Source organism: Perognathus longimembris, chromosome 21 (assembly GCF_023159225.1).
Source record: "Perognathus longimembris pacificus isolate PPM17 chromosome 21, ASM2315922v1, whole genome shotgun sequence".
Lineage (NCBI taxonomy): Eukaryota > Metazoa > Chordata > Mammalia > Rodentia > Heteromyidae > Perognathus > Perognathus longimembris.
Genome location: NC_063181.1, coordinates 14,167,995 through 14,191,770, shown reverse-complemented (window position 1 = coordinate 14,191,770; position 23,776 = coordinate 14,167,995). Strand labels below are relative to the sequence as shown.

Genomic DNA, 23,776 nt, shown 5'->3' with positions numbered 1-23,776 from the left:
TGAACAGCTGAGACAAATGACAGGACGGGTTGGCAAAGAGAGGAGTCTAACATATTAATTTCTTTACCCTGAATGTTTGATCTGGAAACATTTGGGATATAGATGTCATGATGGTCTCTAACACTCAACCATCTCCAACTTTGTTTTGTTTTTGTTCATCTCTTCTTGGATCAGATTCTCATGCCATCTGCTTCTAATCCTACACCTTGTCTCCTGAGTTTCTTCTTGCAAGCTAGCTGTTGCCTCTTGTAGTTAAAATTTTTAACTCTCAACTTGCAGTGTGCTTACTGCTCTGATAATTTAAACTTTTTGACATTTTTTTTCTGTCTGATTGATTAAGTATAGCCATGAAACCTTGAGTGAGGGAAAGAAAGTGAAACAACTACCAAAGGTTAAAAAGAGGTGGACGCAATGTGGCATAACTTAGTTCTCACCTGCTTCTATTTCCCACAATGTCCTGGGACCCAACAAATAAAAAGATCAGGGATGGGCCGGGGAAAAGCAGCGTTTCAAAGCCCAGGAGAGGAGATATATGTGAAGTCTCACACTCAAAACACTGCCCTCTGAGAAGACTCCATTAGACTCCTCTTCAGGGTACCCCTCCAAATGTTGAGTCTCCCCACTTTCCTTTCTTGGATTTCCTTTCACTTTCAAATAAACTTACTCTGTTCACTTTAATCATTCCTCTCCCCACCCCCCACATGCCTTTTAATTCTTTCATAGCCCGATAAAAGGAATCTATCCTCCTAGATTACATCCTTTCAGGTATCCAGAGTCCAAAAGTCTCAGGTGATTTCTGCTAGCACCCCCTCAACATCCATGGACATTAAGCACAGGTGGGTGGTACAGGTACAGGGTTATGTTTGAATGCTGAAAGGGAAACCAAGAAAGACATTTCTGCAAATCTACCTGATGGGTAAGCGGGACTGAAGGAAGGAAATGAAGCAAGAAGCCAAAGATAACATTTAGCATGGAGAATGAAGGACAACGGTTTCCATAAACATGAGAAAGAACTCATCTTACAGTTTGGATCATAATTTACTCTAATTCCCTGGCTGTGAGAAAATTTAACATTTCAACCAGAGCGAGTGCTAATGAAAGACAGGTTTTGGACTGGGTTTGATCTTTTCTGATTTGTCAAAATCTGAAAGCCAGAAAACCCATCAAAAGGAAAAGAGAAGAAACACATGTGTGACAGTTGAGAACTGGAGGACAGCCCCGTGCAGAGTCTATAAACTGTTGACGCTCCAGTGTCTATTCTGAATTGCAGGTAGCGAAGAGCTAAGCCAGTCTTGTTGTTCTGAGAAAAAAACATGGTGAGTGAATACCCACCCACAGTAGGTGTGGGAAGCTGAGCTCTGCTGGAAGTCCTTGTTAGAGGCCACACCTTCAAATTCCAAAGAACTAAAACCATTGTACGGTGGGTGAATAAACGTTAATTTTTTTAAGGCTTATAGATGAAAGTGACTAGCTATGCATGACATTTTTTTAATTGGCAGCATAAGTATTGCAGGTATATATTACAGATTATAGAGTGGTCGTAAAGTTACTTTGATTTGTAGGAGGCTAGGCACACCTTGTTAAAGGATTCATCATTTTACCTGCATTGGCCTGTTAGGGTTTGGAAATAGAACATAGAATCCAAACACAACATCTCTCACACATCAGCACTGGTGCCACCGGTTGATTTTCTGTGGGTTATCTGGTTTTTACACTATTTTTCCCATAATTAGTAAGAGTGATGACATTCCCAATTTGAAGTAGCACATTGGTGTGTTCTATTAATAAACACCAAAACAAATGAGTTCCTGAAAACATATGCTTCAATCTCTTTCAATTAAAAATTTGCTCAAGTATTAAGAATTAGGTTAGAAAGGATTTTTTGTTTTGATATTTATAAAGCTGAGGCAAAATGCCTTCTTTTTTTTAAGAGAGAGAGACTCCTTGGTAGAATGTTAGCCTTGAGTGAAAAAGCTCAGTATGTCAGTGCCCAGGCCCTGAGTTCAAGCCCCATGACTGACAGAAGAAAAAAAAAAGACACTCCCTTGGCCTGCATTTGTTACACCTGAACCCATATCCCTACTTCATGTGACTTCTGATGAATTTTACTCTGAAATAAGGAATGTTTGTCACTTAGATGTGCTTTTAATTAGCTAATGATGACTTTTAATTAGATAACAACACTCATGTATGAATTGTACAAGTGTGAATACAATATCCTTAATTTTCACATTTCATTCTTCATAGTTTCTTTTTGTAACTTTGAACTACTAAGTTCAAAGTTACATTAAAAATGTTTAATTATCCTGTGAAAAATTACCTTATTGTGTTGGATTTTGCAAAGGCCTTTTGTAGAAAAGCTCTAGTTCAAAAACAATAGAAGCAAACACAGGAGTTGTGTCGAGGCCATTTCTCCCTTAACTCCAGGCAGTGATGATCTGTCCTTGTGTTTGGCACACAGAGTGATTCCGTGGAGCAGAATTGTGGCCAACATATGCCAAGGCACTCTTAATTAAAATGCTGGCAACTAAACATAAGAATTAAATGGTACCATACCAGATTACAAATCGTATTTGTTATGTTCTGCTTGGCATGACTCTTTGTTTATGAGAGAGAGAGACCAGATCTGACTAAATGGGTTTGCTCGAAGAAGTTATATAGTTAGGCCTTCGCAAGCTGCAGCAAGGGCCACTGCTTTTATAGGTAAAGGTTCTGATTCCCTATGTCAACCCCACAACCAGGCTGGGAATGCACCTGGAAGACCATTAAATAATTGATCATAGCTCTTTTTTATTCCAATTTTAACACTGTCTGGAGCATTGGAAGGAAATTGTAAGCATTTGTTTTCAGAGAAGTAACCAACAACTTCTATATTAGGTGCTTCTAATGTAAGCTGGGGTTCATCCAAACATTGTTGTGGGACACTATTTGGAAAGAAGAGTTTTGAGTATCATTCTGCTTTGTTAGGGTAGTGATAAAAAGTACAGATTCTGGACCTCATTTGTCTCATGTGAAATACAGTTCCACCTGTACGTGGATAGTTGGTCAACTTTATTTCTGTCTTAGTTCATTTTTAAAAGTGGAGATAATAAATTTGTAGTTCAGTAAACCTTACTTGCCATTACTTTACAAACCATTAAGAAAAAAACCCAACATATTATACTGTCAGCTTTCTCTTTTGTGACAAAATAACTGGGAAGAATCATCTTAAAGGAGGAAATTCTTGTTGGAGTTCACAGCTTCAGAGGTCTCATTTGTTCCTTTGGGCTTGTTGCCTTTGGGCCTGTGGTATCACTGTAAAAGTATTGCTGGAGGAAATAGCTCACCTCACAGAAGCCAGGATATGAGAGACAGAGAGAGGGGCGGGAGGGGACAGGGAGGGGAGAGAGAGAGAGAGAGAGAGAGAGAGAGAGAGAGAGAGAGAGGAGAGAGAGAGAGAGAGAGAGAGAGAGAGAGAGAGAGAGAGAGAGAGGAGAGGAGAGAGAGCCAGAATCTCAATATCACTATCTGGATTGCATTCTCCTGAATTACTGGCAAGTCTTCTCCACACTTTTCTTTCCTCAACTAGGAATACTTCTCTACTTCCCACAACCAATACTACATGCTGTTACCTTAAGAAACTGTTCTTGTTTCCAACAGGCATTTGTGTTTATGTTTACTGGCTCATGATTGGAAAGGTGACTAGAAGCTTATCACATGCTGATTTATGGAATAAATCTTTACCATTGGAATTTGTAACCAAGAGAAAAAAGTTAGTTTTCACTTGTACTTCGTGACTTTTCTGTCAGGGAAGGTTTTTAACTGGATTTTGCTACCAGTGTTCATGGGACCAGTAGTTTAATCCTATTCCAGTAGATATCAAAGATAATATTTCTTGGCTTAGATTAAAATTAAGTGAAATAACCATTTTTATTGGTCTACATCATTTGGACAAGCCAACAGTAGAACAGCTTTTCATCTGAATGGTAAACTGTATCAGATGTCAGACTTACAATTGTACTTGAGACAGTTATATTTATAAAGTAATTTCTAACAGCCAAAAGAATGTGGGATCTTAGAGGAGTTGGCGAATGACTATAATTATATTTAAACAGACTCGGTGATCCGTGATACAGTACTGCTTCAAGGCAAAAGAAGAAACATGTCAAGAAGTACTTATACCTGCTCTACAGAAATGATCTGAGACATTGAGCGGCTGCGTGACTGAGAAGGTATCTGAAACTTCAGAGTTAAATTCTTTCAAAGCAATTATTTTATATTTGTTTGCTTACTAGTAAAATTTCCAAATACACATTCTTATCCTTTTTGGGAGCTCTACAATATGGTAGAATACTTTGTAGGAAGAAAATACAAAATCAAAGCCAATTTATTAAGCTGGGGAGAAGCCTGCATTTGTTACTCAAATTATTTTTAGAGTTCGCTTCCGGAAAAAAAATTATTTGGAATATAAAAATAGGGAGTGGCTAAAGTTTTGAGAAACCACTTTCAACTCAAGTTAGGAAATTCTTGAGCAGTGCCCTGGAAGTTACATTAAACCAAGGGTTGGAATTGTTAAACAATTTAAAGCATAGCAAGAAAACAATAGTCAGATTTGATTTTTGGAAAGTTTTCCAGGTTTGACAGTAACCCATAACACATGGCTGACCTCTCCAGCTTTGAGGCTCAGAAAGAGAGGATGGAGAGATAATTAGTTTTACTTGAGAGGGGTAGAGGTGGGAATAAATCACTTTCCTTGGCTTTGATCCCACTGGTACAGCAATCAAGACCAGATAAGGTAAAAGTGTCTAGAAAATGGTAATATACAGAAACGCAGGGGAAGAGAGTCCATTACAGTGGCCTTCATTTTGATTCTGACCCAAGATACAACTCTAGTACTCATTTCTACTAAGAGGGTCAGAGACTCTTCAGCACGCATTATATTTATTATAGGTTATCTATGTTGTCTATAATGTTGAAGCATTCTCTCTCCTCTTGGCTCCATTCTATTGCAAATACTTGGCAGCATGAAAGAAATTGTAGTACAAAGATTTAAAGAATGAAAGCAGATTCCAAAATTCGCGAGAATGTAGAGGGTAGGGAGTTTAAAAACAAATCCATATTAATAAGCAATACAACTAACTCTGTGAAGCTTTTCGTATTTGTCCAGGTACTACTTTGTCTCTGACATAGTTTTAGTTCTTTCCCTGTATTGACTTCACATTCTTAACTAGAGTAGGAGTGGCTACTGTTTTCTTATTTTACTAGAAAACCACTGAGGCACTGAATGTTTAAACTATTTATCAAGGGGGCATCCATGATATTTGACTGAGTTTTTCAATACACACTGAGGATAGCAGAATAAATTAAAAAGTCAGTATTTTTGGATGCCAAGTATAGTAATAAAACTTCTATTTGTGTCTGTTGTATATAACTTAGTTTGTAAAACATTGCCAACTTCGATGCAGCTCTCTAGGTACCCCTCACCAATGACATCCTCTCCAAGATACCAGCATCTGGAATTTGACTTTTGTTGTGCTCATGAATTCTGCAACATTCTTATCACATCTGTGTCCTGAGGTAGAGCTGCTTTGCAAGTGTAACTTCCAATGAGTGCATTGATTTACATAATTTGTCCATATGTGTTTTTCAACTTGTCTAGTAAATGGTTGATGTTGTGTTTGTGATTTTCAGATCTCCTGGTACATACAGCTCAAATCCATTGGTTGTGAAATTGAGAAGAGGAAGAGAGAACCATGGAAAGGTGACCTTGATCAAGATACACTATACTCTCCATTTAACATATTAGATTTAAGTCCTTTTGGAATACTACTTAAAGGTAATAAAAAGAGAAAAGTGCTAATATCTTTGTTGCTCTTGGAAGTGGTATGAATTGGTCAGTTTCAGGATATTACCAAGGCAAAACTAGCTAGAGTTTTGGCTTGAATGGAAAATCAAGGGTTTTCCATTGACAGCTAGAAGGAGGGCTTTTGGATATATGATTCTTTTTTACTCTTTCCAATATTTATTCCTTAAATTTGCTTTTTATAAGTTCTTTTTTCTTTAAATTATCTTACATTGGTTACACAGAGACTTCATAGTTTCATTTGGGTAGACTAAATTTGACATGACTATTAAATATTCAAGTAAAGATATCAAGTAGTCAATTGTGCTTGACCTAAAGGTTTCCTGTATGAGTGTCTTTTAAACTTGCCTGTATGCACCAAATTGTTTTTCTGTATATTTTGTATGTACTTATGTTTTATGCTGAAGAAACAGCCCATATATTACCAGAAATTTTCATGTTAATAATCTGATAGTATCATCTGCTACCTTGTTGATAACTATGTATTTTAACAATGATCTTCCTGGATTAAGCCATCTGAATCTTCACCCTATAAAGAACTGAATGTTCATAACCCTTTGGCTGATGGTGCTCTTGCCATATTTTCCCAAACCAACACAGTCAGTAGTGGAATATATTGCACAGCAGTTCCCTTAGTGAGAACAGAGAATCGAAGGCTTGTTTTCAGTTATTGTTTTTGAGGAAGTGGAAAGTTCTGCAGGCCATGTTGACAGATTTGAAATGGATAATTCTGTTTTGGCTTTTGAAGGTGAACAAAGTCTTGTTAATGTAAACTAATTGGCTGCATTAGAGGGGCTGGATTTTCATTATAAAAAGACAGAATTTAATTAATTTTAACGACACATTAAATAAAACTTTACAAGGCTGATAGTGATGACCTAATAGGCATCTTATGATTAATTATGAGTAGCTGAATTGAGAATATTAAAGCAGATGCTTTGACTATTGTTGAATTTCACTTTTACAGCAGTAGGCAGGTATGTGAGAGTGTTTTATTTTTTCCTTTTGTATATATAGACATTTACTGTACAATATAATATTAACCTAATGATGTGTTTGGACCATTGCTTATAACTTTCTTCATATGCTTTGTTTACAGATTTTGTGACATGTATATACTCTCTTCTATTACAAATATTTCAGGTTTATTTTGATCCACTATTATGAACTTACTGGAACCAAACACAACAACAACAACAAAAGGAAGAATAACCATGAAGGTCTGTGGTTCTTTCTCATACAGAAAAATATTTCAGAAAACACCACACAGATTGTTTTGAAGCTGTTTGGAATATGGATTCCATGCCTATAAAATTTTCAGGCCTGGCATTTTCACTGTTTTCTACTTTTGGAGATGGTTTGTGAGGCGCACGCAAGTACTCAACAGCAGTGCTGGTGGTGTCTTCACACTCAATACAGGGTGTGAAGCACAACGCTTGCCTCCTGTTCCAGCCTCTCAGACCAATTCACGATTTCTGTGTTATTTAGCACATAGCTACATTTCTTATCCCAGCCATCTTACATTTAACAAGCTTAAAATATATGGTTGTCTTAAGAAGGTATTTTTTAAAGCATGAAGTGAAAATATAAGGTCAACATTTTAGAATACTAGATGTAGTTTTTGTTGTACTTAAGATCGTTTTACTATGTAGCCCAGGCTGTCCTCCAGCTCATAACCCTCCTGCTTCTGCCTCCTGAAGGCTGGAATTACAGTTGTGCACAACCACACCTGGCTTAGGAGTCAAGTGAAACAATATGACTTGTTAATGAACTCAGAAAAGTTAAGAGTGAAGAGAACAGGGAAGAGGAGTGACAGCAGGGGACATGTCTTTATATAGTTATGAAATTATGCACTGGGAAATGTGGGCCTTTGGACCATCAGAGAAACAGATGAATTCTGACCTGGCTTTGTATAATGTAGTAATTCCAATTATTACAAAATAATTAATGTGTACCTGAAAGTATACGGCTTCAAATATATACAAGCATTTTTCATCAGTTTTCTCTCTCTCTGAGGGGTTGTTGGACATGAGAAAATGTTTTCTCCTCTTTGTGTTTATAACTGGTGTGTACCATGTCAGAGGTTGAAATGATTGCATAAAAAGCCGAAATACCTTGAAATGACTGGTCTGGCTTCTCCTTTTGTTTCTCTTCCTCTGGGGCCATTCTATCTACATTTATTCATTTGCCTAGCCCCAGGGTTCTGGATTAAACACTCTCCCGATCATATTTAAGAATCTCCAGCTAGATGCATTGTAGCCCAGCCATGTCTAAAGCAATTTGTTTTCCTCTATTCTGGGCCCAGCACAAATGCAGTTCTCAGTTCATCAGAACCACTCTAGATTTCTTTCTCTGCTCTTGTGTTCTTCTGGGGCTGTGGTCCTGCTTTGACACTTGTCTAAAGTCAGGGAGGGTTGAGTTTCTCTCCTTGCCTTTCTTCTGGCCAGATACCCATCCCCTCTGCATCCCACTGCCTCACTTCCCAGGACTACTCAATACCCCATGCCTGTGTCTATCCTGATCCACCAGTCTCTCACTGCTTGCTTCAGATATTACTGACAACTATTCTTGGGGCCTTAGGAGGTGACCTGCCAACGCAACAGGTTTCTCAAATGTCTGGCTTGTGAGTCCCGGGCACTGATGCAGAACTGACCAGCCTTTAATGCCCTCTTTGTTAATGAGTATCTTTCTTATACAAAATTTTCCTTATAATATCTTTTGAGTTCAAAAGAGCTTAATATTCTTAGGAACTCACAAATACACAACCAAGAACATTAAGATCCCCAGGTCTAGAATGGAAATGTTAAAAGCTCAGTGAGCAACTATACACTTACTTTCAAAAGAAAACAAATGGAAAAAAAAAGAACTCTAAGAGACCAGCTGACTAAACAATGAAGCATTTGTCTCAAAGTTTTATGAGAAGGGCATAGTTTGCACTATCCAAGGAATATTGAGCATCGACACTGGGGCCTTGGGAAAGGACATGAAAAATTAATAATGCTTTAATAATATAAATAAAGGTTAATAATGCTTTATTAACTAGTTTAGTAATAATTAATAACAATTAATGTCCCTTCTTTCCAAACAGGCCAAAGGATGATTTTGTTGGTCCCTAGAAATAGCAAATGATGACATGAATTTCAATACAGAAATGGTCATCTACTTCCTTGAAAGAAGACTTTGATGATAAATGGATGGTGTGGGTAATTTTTGAAAGGTTATGGTTTTCTTGCTATATTAACCCATTTAGAAAAGGGCTAATTTGGATGGAAACACAGCTGCAATGACATGTAATTGGAAAATCTGCAGAACTGTGATGTGAGGATAATTCTATCCATGAGTGATTTGTTCTCAAGATTGGGCTAAAAAAGCCCAGTAGAATCTAAAAAAAATACTCAATTGTTTTTGGATCAGGGGAAAAATGATAAGAAAAATCAATTCTTGTGGGCTTCAAAATTTAGGGATATATTCAATTAAATAAACATATGAAGAAGGTGTTTGCTGCCCCCTGCTGTCAGTTTCTGAAAGAAACCTTAAAATTTGACAAGGTCAATTGGTCTGATAATTGGTTGATTGGGAAGAAATGTTATTATTGTCTGAATCTAACTTTGCCATGTTGCAGCACTAACACTAGTTCATATATCATGTTCTTCAGCAGTGCTTTTCAAAATTAAGGAACCAACACTAGCAAAAAGTGGAAGCTATAAATCTTATGATTTGGAGACAATTGAATTAAGAAATTAGGTATTACACAAACACTTATTCCTTAAGACTGGTGCACTGGGCCTGTTTCATTATTTTTCATCCAGTAATTCAGTTACTGTAAAAATAATCAACATGGGATTACTATAATTTCCAATTCACAGATGACAAAACTGAGTCAAAAGTGTGCAAGGTAACTTGACAAAGGTGACATTACTGATAAAAAGGTCACTTGGGAATCCTGTCATGTGATTCTTGGGCACAGGCGAACAAAAAGGAGGGAGAGTTTTGTGAATTTATAATGCACATGATGGTGAAGATTTTACTGATCATAAGTGCGCATTCATTTCATTGTTATTTTCACCAGTACCTAGGCTCTGAAAGACCAAACCTTCTCATCCATAGCTAACTTGTGATGCTCTCTACTCCATTTGTTCTTAGTGCTCTACCACTTGAGCCACAGTTCCACTTCTGGCTGTGGATCAGAAAAGTGAGGTATATGTACACAATGGAATTCTATGTCTCTATCTGAATGAATGGCATTGCTCCATTCATAAGGAAATGGAAAGACTTGGAAAAAAATCATACTAAGTGAAGTGAGCCAGACCCAAAGAAACATAGACTCTATGTTTTCCCTCATTGGTAATAACTAGTATATATCTAGGATAGTCATAGCAGAGGATCACAATAGCTCAATGACTATGTACATATGACCATATAAGATGATGCTAAGCAAAATGAACTCCAATATATGGAAACAAGTGGTTTTCATGTTATTTTTAATGCACTATGTGAAATTATTTCTTACATTTTTCTTCCCTATGATTTAGCCCCTGTTGTCACTGTATTTGATTTTGCTACCCTGGGTATTGTATATATGTCTATCTGAATTAGGAAAGAAAGGGGAACAACAAAATGGTGAGACAAAGGACAAAAGGCAAACCAATGTAACAGTACTTAGAAGACAATATGCTGTAAACCAACTGCACAACTGGGGGGCAGATTAGGGAGGAGGGAAGGTGGAAGAAGAATGAAAGAGGAGATAACAAGTTTGACAAGAATTGTACTCACTACCTTGCGCGTGTAACTGTAACCCTTCTGTACATCACCTTGATAATTAAATTAAAAAATAAAGAATATATCCTCTTAAAAAATGGAGTCTCAGGGATTTTCCTGCCTGGGCTGGTTTCAAACTTTGATCCTCAGATTTCAGTCTTCAGACTAGTTAAGATACCAGGACAAATCACTGACACTCTGCTGCCTCTGTTTAGTAGTGAAGTTCTGTTTTCTCTGGTTGTGTCTCCTGGGAAGTGTGTACTTAGGTTTATCTTTACTGAGTGCGTACTGATGTTCTCCATGCCTTGGGCTGCATTATTTCACCCTTGCACCTCTGGAGAACTTTGAGTTCTGCCCAGATTTCCATCCTCTTCATCAACTTAGGCACCCCCCCCCCACACACACACCAATTTTCTCTGATTAGATCAAAATCACATTAGTAGTATCTGGCTGTTGTTAATTCTAGAGTCCTATATAACAACCTCCTTGTATTTCTCATTTCCTTAGTAAGTTCTTTGTGTTTTTCTCCAAGCCAATAGCACAAATGGTTCATCACAACCAAAATCATCCTGCCAGAAATGCCTGGAACCATGAGCACTTCAACAGGCCATGCATTTGCTTACAGGAACTTGATCAAACTCTACCTCAGTGACCAGAACACCCCCACAGGCCACCTTCCTTGCTTCTGCATTCAAGTGACTGCCAAAGTCAACACCATCATGTGATATTTACAATAAAAAGGTCTTACCTGACTCGAGGAGTGGGATTCCCCGTGACTCTACACTCCAAATAAACTCTACTTCCCTCTGCGACTTCTTGACTCTTGAGCTTCTGAATGAACCTGGGCGCTGACCAGAAGTGGAGCCCGTTTTGTGGCTGCGGGTGAGGGATGCGGTGGGAGGGCTGGACCGCATCTCTGTCTCCCTGGTGGCCACATCCGGCCTCAGGTAACCTCCCCTCGGCTTCCATCTCCTGATGGTCTTTGGTGGGGCTTTGGCTGGCTGTGGCACTCATCAGGGCCGAGGGCTGATTTTTAGGAGACAGGTACCCACTGTCTGGGGACGAGGACTCCCCGTTTGGGCTCCGGTTTCTTGGCTTTGCTGCTTCCCTAAATATGGACGTCAGCTCCTCGATGAAGTTAGCAGCCTTGTCGCAGAGCTGGCTCTGGGCACCGGCCTGGCTTGGATGTGCTGCTTTGGGCTTCGCATTGGGGCTGGACAATTTTGCACCCCGTTTCTCAGATCTTCGCAGGCTCCGGATATAGCTGGGGCTAGCAAGCAGGGGGGATAGGGCAGGTTTTCTTCTAGAAGCAGGTGAACTGATGCTGTGAGTTTGCTCTTCTGCCAGAGGCTGGACCGGTGTTGTCCTGGTATCCCGAGGCCTTGCTGTGGAGGTCGGCTCAGCCAATTTGACCTCCTTGTGGGAAGCATTTTCACAAAGGCTTACTGGAGAGGTGTTGAAAATCTGTGAGATCTCCTTTTCCGAGTCGAAATCGTCTGTTTCAGAGTTGGCAATGGCTCTCCGGGCCAGGTCAAGACTCTTGTTTATCTCTTCCTGACTGAGAAAAGCAGATAGTCCTGGGAAGAAGTCCACATTCTTGCTTTCTTCCTGCACATCCGATAAGGAATCATAGAAGGAGTCAGGGGAGGAAGTCTCTGACATGTTTGAACCGTCTTCATACACTCCCTGCCTTCAATGGGAAGGCCAGAGGCTCTGCAAGCCTGTTTCTTCTTGTGTTCTGAAAGATAACAGTTACGATGAGTAGTCATAGTTTTTGAATTGGAGGAAGGAATAGTTTTCATTATGACATTTTCACATATGCAAATAACGTACTTTGATCATATTCCTTTTTGTTTTTGTGCTAGTACTGGAGTTTCATAATTCCTGGTGTGGTTGCTGGTGCTATCCATACCATTTGGTTTTGTGCTGCTCAAGGCGGGTCCTAGCACTTTAACCTCACCTTCACTTCGGGCTTTTTTAGTGGTTAATTTGGAGATAAAACTCTCATAGTCGTTTCCTACCTGGATTGGTCATCCTCAGATCTCAGTCTCTTGAGTCTCAGTTTCTGGCCATCTTATTTTCTTATATCACTACTGTTCTACAAATCAGAAGAAATGCTAGGGGAAACAAACAGATTAGGTTTTGCTATCCTATAATTTGGAAGAAAACTCAAGTAGACTTGTGTTTATAATTTATGGCTTCAATTTGATAATGTGCCTTGTAAGTGAATCTAAAGAATCTCAGTAACTGGTATCAAATGATTCAAGAGGATCACACACACACACACACACACACACACACACACACACACACGGCACTACTCCTTTCCAAACATTCTATTTATTTATTTTTGGGTGGTCATTCTGGAGTTTGTACTTAGAGCCTTGTGCTTGAGCCACACACCCCAGTCCATTCTACTTTAGTTATTTTTCATATAGGCCCTTGTGCTTTTTGCCCAGGCCAGTCTTAGACTGAAATCCTCCTATGTATACCTGGGACTACATTTCTCATAAAAACTCTCATTTCAGTAATGCTTTGAGATTATTAGCACACCAGTATTTTAAAAAAATAAATCTGACTTCATTCATGTGAGCCTAACCTGCAAAATACATTGTAATGATTTCAAATTTTCACTTCTTTTATTTCCTAGTTTCTTTTGTAAGACAATGAAATAAAATGCTACAAATACATTTAAAAACAAGTCATGGAGATTTAATGGAAGGACAAATGAGATTATTAAACAGTCTTGGAAAAAAATTAGGTGAATTTTTTTGCTTTCCAATTGAACTTTAAAAAAAGTCTTTTCCTAGTGGCCAGTCATTTTCACATAGATCTGTTCATTCAACATCTCTCCAACAGATACTAATCTGTGTATAATTGCTACTATTTAATTACTTAAGTTTCAGGTGTCATGGTACAGCTAAATCCTAGGCTAAGGACTCAGAACATTTTGATCAGTGGCTAGACAGTAAATATTTTTTACACTATAGTTGTACAGTCAACTTGGCAAGGTAGTATGAATTCACTCAAGGGTGACTTGTAAATAATGTAGCATGACTGCATGCTAATAAAACTTTATGGACACTGATATTAAGATTTTTGTGTAATTTTTAGATTACACAATATTCATGGTCTGGGGATATGGCCTAGTGGCAAGAGTGCTTGCCTTGTATACTTGAAGCCCTGGGTTCGATTCCCCAGCACCACATATACAGAAAATGGCCAGAAGTGGCACTGTGACTCAAGTGGCAGAGTGCTAGCCTTGAGCAAAGAGAAGCCAGGGACAGTGCTCAGGCCCTGAGTCCAAGGCCCAGGACTGGCAAAGAAAAACAAAAACAAACAAACATACAATATTCAGATTTTGTGTGTGTTTTTTTTTACAAATAAAGAATTATTTTATTTTATTTGCAACAGTTTAAAAGGGCAAGAAAAACAAAACATGCATTCCTAGATCAGCTAGAAGGGTGGATCTGGTCCAGAAGATAAAGTTTGCTTACTTTTGATCTAGAATAAGGACGTCATCTTTAGGTTCCAGGGGTTTAAGTTATATGGGGTGATACAATGGGGGAGATGGAGATGACATTAAACAAATGATACAGATATATAATTTCGATAGAACTTCAAAGAAAGTGAAAAGAGCCTGGAAGCTATGAGAGAGAATGTAATCTAATCTTGGACATATGAGAGAATTATGTGTTTAGGAATATCATCACCATGCAATAAAAAGCATTTCATTATCAGTCAAATAATGGGACGACAATTTAAACTCCGCTACTAATTTGAATTAAATGTTGTAGGATAATGACCTATCTATTATTTTAAGTATGCTGTTCTTTTTCTACACAGTGTTAATAGAATACTAAGAGAAAGCCCAACAAATTATCTTTGCCTCTAGTTTGGGTTTAGAAGGCAGTAAAGAAAGCTCTAGACATGGTGAATCTCAACTTTATAAGGTTTGTCAGGCCTAAATCCGATGGGACATTTTGCAGAAATTGTGTGTTAGAAGGATTAAATTGGTCTGCTTAATTAGAAATAGTTTCCCATCCAGGAAAGTCTCTAACCTCAAAGAGCATTACGCTAGGATTAAGGCGGTCTCCCCTAAATTTAACTCAAGAATCTACCACTACATATAATTCTGATTCCTACAAGCTGTTAGTTTAGGCAAAAATATTTAGTAAAAGATTATAAAGCACAATAATAGTTTACGATAGCTTTCAAAATTAAGTGTTGAACTATTGACTCTGATGTCTTCTTAGAAAGATTGCTTGCTTTCTTCGACCTGGAATTCCAAATCGCCACACATTATTCCCACTGGTATTTCCTAGGAAAGTTTGAATAAATCTTATGAGATCATTATAGTATTCTTGCTAAGGTCTCTTCCTCTTATCCACCTGAATGTTACTATATTTCTTTCACCTTATCTTTGCTCCAAGATGGAATTATCCGAATAGCTTTCTGATTATTTCAGTAGAGTCCATTGATGCAGAGACGTTGTGTTCAAGACATTTTGAATACCAGTATATGTTTTGTTCATCAGAAACAGTCAAAAGTATGATTTGGAAAAGGCAAACCTTATGGCAAAAGTAAGCATAAAATAAGTATGCACTCAAGACTTTATTTTATAATGATGAAAGCAATAAGATATTACAACCATTTCAATGAAGACTGATAAGACAGATTCTTATCAGATAATCTAATCTGACAGGCATGCTTCTAATAATAACTTCTCAGGAGGCTGAGATCTGAGCTTTGCAATTCAAAGCCAGCCAACTCTGAGAAGTGTAAGAAGCTCTTACCTTCAATAAATCATCAAAAAAAGCTGGAAGTGGAACTTTGACTCAAGTGGGAGAGGACAAAAAGAAAAGCTCAAGGACATTACCCAGGCCTTAAGTTCAAACCTCAGGACGTGCGCGTGCATGTGCACAAACACACACACACACACACTAATAATAATAATATAAAATAAAAGATCAGATACATGCACTTATATAGAGCATTAAAATATAATATTTGGAATCATTTTGTAGAGTGGAAAGCAATAGTATTTCTACTAGGAAAAAAAATCTCTAGTGTATCTATGAACATGCATGGTTTACATTGCTATCAGATATTTGTCATCAAACACAATAGAACACATTTGAGTGACTTGGGGGCAGGAAGAGCTCTTAAACAGCGAGGAAAAAGATAGTAGGAAGCCTGAACCCAAAAGAGGCATTCAGAAGACAAGGGTTCAAAGTATATTTACATAAAGAGGACAAAACAGACCATGTTTTTGTTGCTTGGAAAATTTATTTTTCTTTGGAAGAGAAGCCACTGTGTTTTTGGCCTTGGAAAAATTCAGTGTTTTTTATTTTTGTGGTTTTTTTTTTTTTTAAGCTGTGCTTTGGGCTAAAAGAGATTGGGTAACATTTTGTGTACCCCATCTAAAGCAGGCTAAACTGAAAATCAAGGTAGATAACTGAAATAAATCTTGTATTCTTGAAATAACTAACTTGAAACATAAAGTGGGATAAACGTACTACCTAAAATGCACATGGGTAGCTCGGCAGTGTGGAGGGATGGGGGTATACCTTCAAAAAAAAAAGTTTTAGCCTATCAGGAACTCAGTTGATAAGAAATACAATGAAGTTGTAAGCACATATAATTGAGCATGTCACATAAATAGAAGAAAAATACATACTACTGTAGCTAGTTTAAGATTAAGCAAGCATAGTAGAAGAAATAAGACTGAAAGAATGACACATGATGATTAGTTGAATATCGAAGTGGTACAAGATTGAAGGTTTCACTCTTCAACGAGATGAATTGTGCCACCCACGGGGAAACAAGTTTTAAGGAACAAAACATGCTTACTTTTGATTTGAGCTTTTGTACTGGAGACCTTTTGTGGACTGACATCTAGAAAGCAATTTGAGACGCTTGTTTAGAACCCCCTAGAAGGAACACAGAAATGGGCTGGGAATTATTGGCTTACAAGTGGCTCTTTTAGCCACAGGATGGATAAAGCCATCAAGAAAGGAAATAGTGAAGTACCTTCTGGGTCAATTGTAGTTAAGAAAAAGGGGAGCTCTTATCTTGAGACTGGTGTGCATTTGGAAACTTGTGAGGATAGGAAATGATCTGAAGTCTTTGTATGGGAAGAAAGAATAGTTCCTAAGAAGGATTTATTGCCAATGATGAGGGCTAAAATGAAGGCAGATGTGATTGTGAGTCTTATCAGCAGACCTCATCAGTGTGAGGAGCTGTAGAGACACATGATCTACATTTTGAAATGCAGGGAGGGTGGAAGAGAAGTGAGCACAGTTGATGAGAATATTAGCAAAGGAGAGGTAGATTCACAAGTCTATACTGGATTGGAATTCTCAGAGAGAAATATGAACATAGGACTGAAGGTCCAAAGGACACGAAAGAAAAGTGTAGACAGAATAGTTACATGAGACACTCAGAAGGGTATATTAGAGAATAAAAGGTCTAAATGGAAGAAATAGAGCTTTCTGACTCTTGACTTCAATAAAAATATAATGTTTCTTTCTGAAAAATATATTTTTTATCAAGGTATATTTGACAACTCAAGTAGCTGTCTTGAAGGTGTGGAGTTGGATAGTGGATAAGCACATGCCACACTAATTAACATATGTATCACCTCAGGGAGTTACCATCTCTTTTTTCTCTTTTTTGGTGAGAACATTTAAGTTTTACTCTACTGAATGCAGAAAGAGTGTGACCACGTGACTGACTACTTGTGAGGAATGATATCAGAAATGAGGCCTTGAAATAGAGGCCACAGAGCCTAAAGTCTGACTAGATACTGGTAGAAAAACATGGCCAATTCCTATCACACACCTAAAAATAGTAATGGAGAATGATGATCCTGATAATGCTTAATGTTTAATGATTGGATGGACTGCTTAGCAGGAGACAAGGACTGTGCTATGAGTTGGTTGGTAGGTACCAAGTGAAGAAGGAAACTGAGGCTGATGATCTGTCCATGAGAGCCCAGATTCAAGTCTAGGCAGTGACCGGTGAAACTCATAACCTCAAGTATATACCTTACAACATGGCAGTTGCACAACTGGAAATCTTGAGCAAGCTGTTAAATGTCATAAAATTGATGTTCTGCAATCAGAGTTTGATTATTAATCCAATCATATTTTAGTAGAAAACGGACATACTATGCTAAACATTGAGAGCTTTATGAAAACCATTATATAAAGAAGCCTAAAGCAAAGTGAATGGTGGGGAAAAAAAGATTCCATTTTACTGTTAAGTAGGGAGCGCTAGCCTGAGGCATATTATCTCACCTGCTTATTAACTTCTATTTCAGTTTTTAAAGAGGTGCCATTTGACTGGATCCAGTTGTGAGGATTACAGGTAGCTTCAAAACTGCTTTGTACAGTGAAAATGAAAATAATAGTTTTATGGCCTATCTGGTTCAGATTTAATTTGCAATGCAGCTCTTGTTGCTGGAATACGCCTGTGTTCTGGGGGGAAAGTGCTCGCACAATGTGCATGAAGAAGGGAGGTTTCCTGGTGGCCCAAGTGCATGAGAAAATTACTCCTCTGAGATTTCCATGTCAGTCAACACCACTCAGCAAAAAGCCATAATCCAAAGGAATGCAATACAACTGCGAACATCTTTATTATTTTCAAGCTATTTTTGTTTTATGTTAAATGGTCCTCTTGGTTCAGTGCTGGTGTAGTCAGCAGAAAAGAAATGTAGTAGAGGTTTTTTTTTTTTATTTAATCCATACTGCTTTTAATGAGTTAAGAGAAAATGAAGTGAGTGCCAAAACCATTACAATTTTCAACTTCTGTAAGGAGCACTGAAAAGTTTTGAGGCTTTTGAGCAATGAACGGGTCTCCTGTCACTTTAGATCTTTTCTGTTCTGGGGCCATGTTATTTTCTTTCTTATATTTTGATCTGCCTAGAAATTCTCTTTTTTCTCATTCTCTCCTAATTCATCACTCCCATAATTCTGACAAGCCACAACCCTTCTCTAGATTCCTTGAATGTTGGTTCTGGGTTTTTCTTCATGAGAGAAAATGCTCACCCATAGCCTTGTTATGTTATAGTTCCATCGTTCTGTCCTAGAAGGATACGTTGAACATAGAATCAGTTGAACAATTGTTTTTATGGGGCAAGAAAAATTTCAAGAAAATAAAAATACTAATCAGGTGGACTTGCTTTAGTAACCTTTACATTCCAGCAAGAAGGGTTAGCTGGAAGTAAGAAACCATTAAACCACAGGAGGAGCGTGACAACTGATGGTATTAATTCCAACCATAGTAATAAGGAATCAACAATGGTATTCGGTCATGCCACTCTTCTTCCTCCTTGAGTGGTACTTACTAGCTCATAAGAGAATTTACCAGGCATGACACATTGGTTAAAGATGTTTGTAGACAACTTTCCCTGAGCAAAGTAGACTCTGCAGCCTTATCTTTCATCATCTCTAATGCACGTTCTATCAGCTCTCAATGGAACCTGTGGTTCCCTGGATATTCCAAGTTCTTTCATGTCCTCATGACATGTTTCCTGAATTCAAATCTCCATGTAGTACTTGAGAGAGCTCAAATTTGTATTCCCAGAGTGGGGGCCTGAATTCAATATGATATTCCTTTTATTTAAAATGCTCTTCTCTCCTTTTTTATGTTTTATTTAATTTTTTTTCAAACTCCATGTCTGGCTTTGAAACTGCTGTCATTTCTAAATAAAATGTTTAATGTTAGAAAAAGATTATCTGGCTCCAAGAACTGTCGAATATCACGTACCACATCTGGTGGGTAATTTAGAGAATCAGATAGGGTGTGACATTTTAACTGTTATCTAAAAATATATACACATAAAGGAATAAATATACAAAGTGGTTGGCAAAGTCCAAACCAAGCAATTAGGTGGAGGCGGTAAAGTGGGGATAAACAGTGAGATACTCAGAACATCTATGTTACCTATTTCAAAATGTTTAATGAAAGCATAAATATGAGGGACTTAAAATGTAGCAGTATTGTTAATTTCCATGGGTTTATATTTAGATGATTATTGAACAAAGAATAAAAATTGAGTCAAAGAGATGACATTGCAGATGATTTAATGAAAGTATGTCTATGACAGCCAAAATGGAAAAAAAAGTTTATAATTTATTTTCCTTGTTCTGGAATCACAGCTAAGGCTTTGATGAAATCTCTAGTTTGTTCTTTATTTCTCCCTCTGTGCTCCCTCTCTCTCTCCCTCCCTCCCTCCATCCCCTTCCCTCTCTCCCTCCCTTCCTTTCTTCCTTCCCTCCTTACTTTCTTCCTTCCCTCTCTCCCTCTCTCTTGTTTTACCTCTCTCTCTTTCCCTCTCTCCCTTTCTCCCCCTTTTCCATTTTCCCTCTCTCCCTCCCTCTCAATAATATTCTTTTTGTTATAAACTACCCTGTAGGGCAAAAATCAAACAAGGAAAAATTAGAAATTCTTGAATTTGATGCATATATATATATATATATATATATATGATTCTTTTTCTTCATTCCTTCATTAGGTAAGTTGCCATAATGAGAGAATATGCCATTTTTACCCTGGAGTTTTACATGGCCTTTCAAATAGGATATTTTATCTCATCTTAAAAATGTAATCTAGTAATTCACTTGCAGTCATATAACAACTGAGTATTTCATTGAATATTTGAAGTTATTCCTCTTTATGTAATCTTTAACCAATATACTGAATCTGTTGCAAATATTTAGATTTTACTTCCAATTCACTCACTTCTCACTTAAATGATTTCCTAACATGTTTACCAAATGTGTTTCTATATTGCTAACATGATAATTCAGTAGTTACAAACTATTGTCAGAGTTGCTGCTTTGTTCAACCTGTTTTCTCAGCAGGAATTTATCCAAGAGTTTTGCGTGGTCTGATTTCCTACTGGAATGCAGGAATCATACCCATGATTGACAAGTGGAGACTTTTGTCTTGGCTTTCCAGATTGCAGTTGTTATTTCTTTAAGAACATGTCAGATTTATTTGTAAACCTGAGTAATGTGTCCTTTCTACAGCATTTTATTATTATTTTCCTTAAAAAAGTGAATGAAATAAAAATGATGATAATTACCCAGTGATGATAATGATGATAATTATCCATTCTGATTTAGTTGTGAACTGTGGTACGAGAGCAATTTCAATATTTAGTCATAGTAATTAAACAGACAGCGGGCCTTGGGACTGAAACCAGGCACATGGGATGGATACGGTCCCTAATCAATACCGAATATTTGAACAAGAGAACTCATTTGTATTCCAGCAATGAGTAATCACATATTTACAGAGCAGATATTGACTAGATAAATCTTAGGTCTTGTCTACTGGTCTCAATAGTTTGTTAGAAAGATTGATTTTGAAAATTTAAATAATTAAGAAAGATATTCAATTGCTTCCTTTGAGGAAAAAAATAGAAACATATTGTTATCCTGTGAAAGGACTTAACTTACTTATATATGCCTGAATAGATTTTGAATAATCCTGTATTGCTGAGGAATGGGCTTTATATTTGGCCACAGGATTTAAACTCAAGGCACTTAGTATTTTTAGCAAATGCTAAAAAGTAACAGGAGCCTCAAATCATTCTGTATCAACATCATATATTGGATTCAGGACAATCACATGTGTAACTTTACAAAACAGGATATACTATGCTGTGATGTTTAAATTTAGCAGGAGTACACAAGCTACACCAAATTTCCTCATAATAAGCTCCAATTGGAGACCTCACAATAAGCTCAATTAGCTTTACACAAACAAGTAAATTTTTGTGCGCAGGTATAATTTTCAAATACCTGCTGTTACTATGTCAATTGGTTCAATACTTGAGAGAGCTATGTTTATTTCTTTAATCTTCTTGAAGCAGAGTTAACAACCTAAAACCTAAAGTTTATTATTTCAAGCAATTAATGTTCAGCTTCAATATAGACAAGGGTCTACAAATCCACAAGTTAGTGTTCTGTAAAGTATAACACATGTACAATCTTGACAAATTTGGCTTCATAAACACATCTAATGCTTTTTGTCTAGTTCCTAAGATTATAGTGCAAAAGTAGGTGCCTGATAATAAGGGCAGAGATAAAGCTGGAAGGCAAACCTTATGCATTATCAGTTTAGTGGGACTACAATATTCCAATTACTTCTGCTCTCTCCTAGTAAAAGAAACTCAAACATCTTCTAATGGCAGGCAAACATACTTCTAGCATTTAAAAATGTCCTTCAAAGATGGGCCGACTAGTATAAGCATTTAAAAATATACATTACCAACCTTTTCAATGCTTGGTCAGTTGAAAACCTCCAGAAAGATGACAGCTTTCAGAGGTGCATTTCTTCCTTCCTGGGAGAGCAGGGGTTGGCCTTGCTTATCCATTAATGACTGCTTGCTCCGTGATAGCTTTCAGAGGACTGTGGCCTCAGACTCTCATCTGTCCTCTTACTCCACTGGGTTATATTTGGTAGCTGAACTCATGTTTCAGCAGAGTGCCACACTCAGGAGTTCCAGCAGTGGGCTGGAAGGAACCTCTCTGAGAGCCTGGGTTCTTAGAAATTAAAGTCACTTAGCATAGAAGGAGCTATATTTATGAACCTAATGACCATCAGATTTATACAGTTTCCTCTCTCCTCTGACCTTGTCACTTGAGACTAACACCTGCCATCTTTTAACACAAGCATAATCAATTACAAATTTGTGATTGCTAATAGAAAAAATGATCGACACTCCTGAGGAAGACAAGATTTGCTATACTCTTCTGCCCTGTTTGTTTAATTTTAGTCCTATGGTAGGTTATCCTGAAATAGTAACTCTTGTAACTATTTATAAATGGAGCCACCTGTCATATTGAGTGGAGAGTCCTGCTGTTCTCTTACTTCGTACTGTTAATTAAAAAATTGTATTCTGGCCAGGTTTTGGTGCCTTATGCCTCTCATCCTAGCTGCTCAGGAGGCTAAGATCTGAGGATTGCAGTTCAAAGCCAGCTCACGCACACAAAACTGAGAGTGGAGGTATGACTCAAGATCTTGTTATGTCTGTGAGTACTTAGCAGTGCACTTCAGATTTGTCCCTGATGAATCCACTTGTGAGTTCTGGCTCAATCTGTTACATCTGTGAATGAAAAAAGACCACCCACCCAAATATGCAGGTGGTCTTTTTGTCAAATGTCTCTCCTGCCTGAGATGTTTGCCAATCTGTGTATGGGCACAAAAATGGTTAAAGAAAAAGAAGTCTTTTATCATAGCATAAAAGTAGAGTTTAAGTTGTCTGAGAATAGATTCAATGATATACATTTATGTATAGTTGCCGGGCAATAGACATTATGAGCATTAGTGAGAATTCTCATGTCTAATCTGACTTACAAGGCCCAAGTGTAGAAAAAACTTTACAGGGCTGAAAAGTGGGTAACACTGTATTAGCACTGAAGAGTTATTTATTCAGTAATATCAAATTGAATAAAAAGGAAAGAATTTAGTGGCATTTTAAAGAGTAATATCTGTAAGAATTATTAACAAATAGAAGTCAGTCATATGTTTAAAAATGCACAATGGATAACTGGAATTGGTGCAAGTCATAAAAGTGGAGTTAGTATCCAAAGGCTTAGAATTTAATTCATAGTAAGTCAAAAGAGAAAAGCCATATGGCAGTTTCCATAAATTGTTAACAAGGTATTGAATAAAGTTCAGCATCTACTCTCAATAAAGCAAACATTGTAGAATGAAAAGGGATAGTTCTACATTGGAACTATATATTAAGGTGTGTGTGTGTGCACTTGTGTGTGTGTATACATACACATTTAACCACATACAGATATGATGTAATGTAGTATGGTAAGAGATAAACCATCAAGAACTGTTAATAGCTGAGTCTTACCATATGAAAAGATGAAAAGGACATGGAATAATGGACTGGATGGAATGTTACATCCTGTGCTTGTGTAGAAAATTGATTTTTAATGTGATTAACTTTTCTGGAAATGATTCACAAATCATCTCAGATATATGATCATAATAATCTCAGTCAGAACGACATTTTGTTTTCTAGAAGAAGAACCTCAAACTTGATCAGAATAACATTTTGTTTTATGCCTCAAGGAAAATGGGTACAAATTATATTTAGACAAATTTGCACAGCAAACTCTTGGGGAAGACTGAGAAAAGACTAGC

At 37.4% G+C, this 23,776-nt stretch overlaps 1 protein-coding gene across 1 annotated transcript in view; it reads right to left on the bottom strand.

Annotated features, from left to right (window-relative positions):
* Positions 1-22,000, bottom strand: part of Palld (palladin, cytoskeletal associated protein) — a 321,948-nt gene extending 299,948 nt beyond the window's left edge. Inside the window, exons 1-2 of the mRNA XM_048330859.1 lie at positions 21,888-22,000; positions 11,349-12,338 (exon numbers count right to left, since the gene is read on the bottom strand). Of these exons, the coding sequence (XP_048186816.1) occupies positions 11,349-12,262 (914 nt within the window). The 5' untranslated portion in view covers positions 12,263-12,338; positions 21,888-22,000. The remainder of the gene's footprint in view (positions 1-11,348; positions 12,339-21,887) is intronic.
* Positions 22,001-23,776: the final 1,776 nt, after the last annotated feature.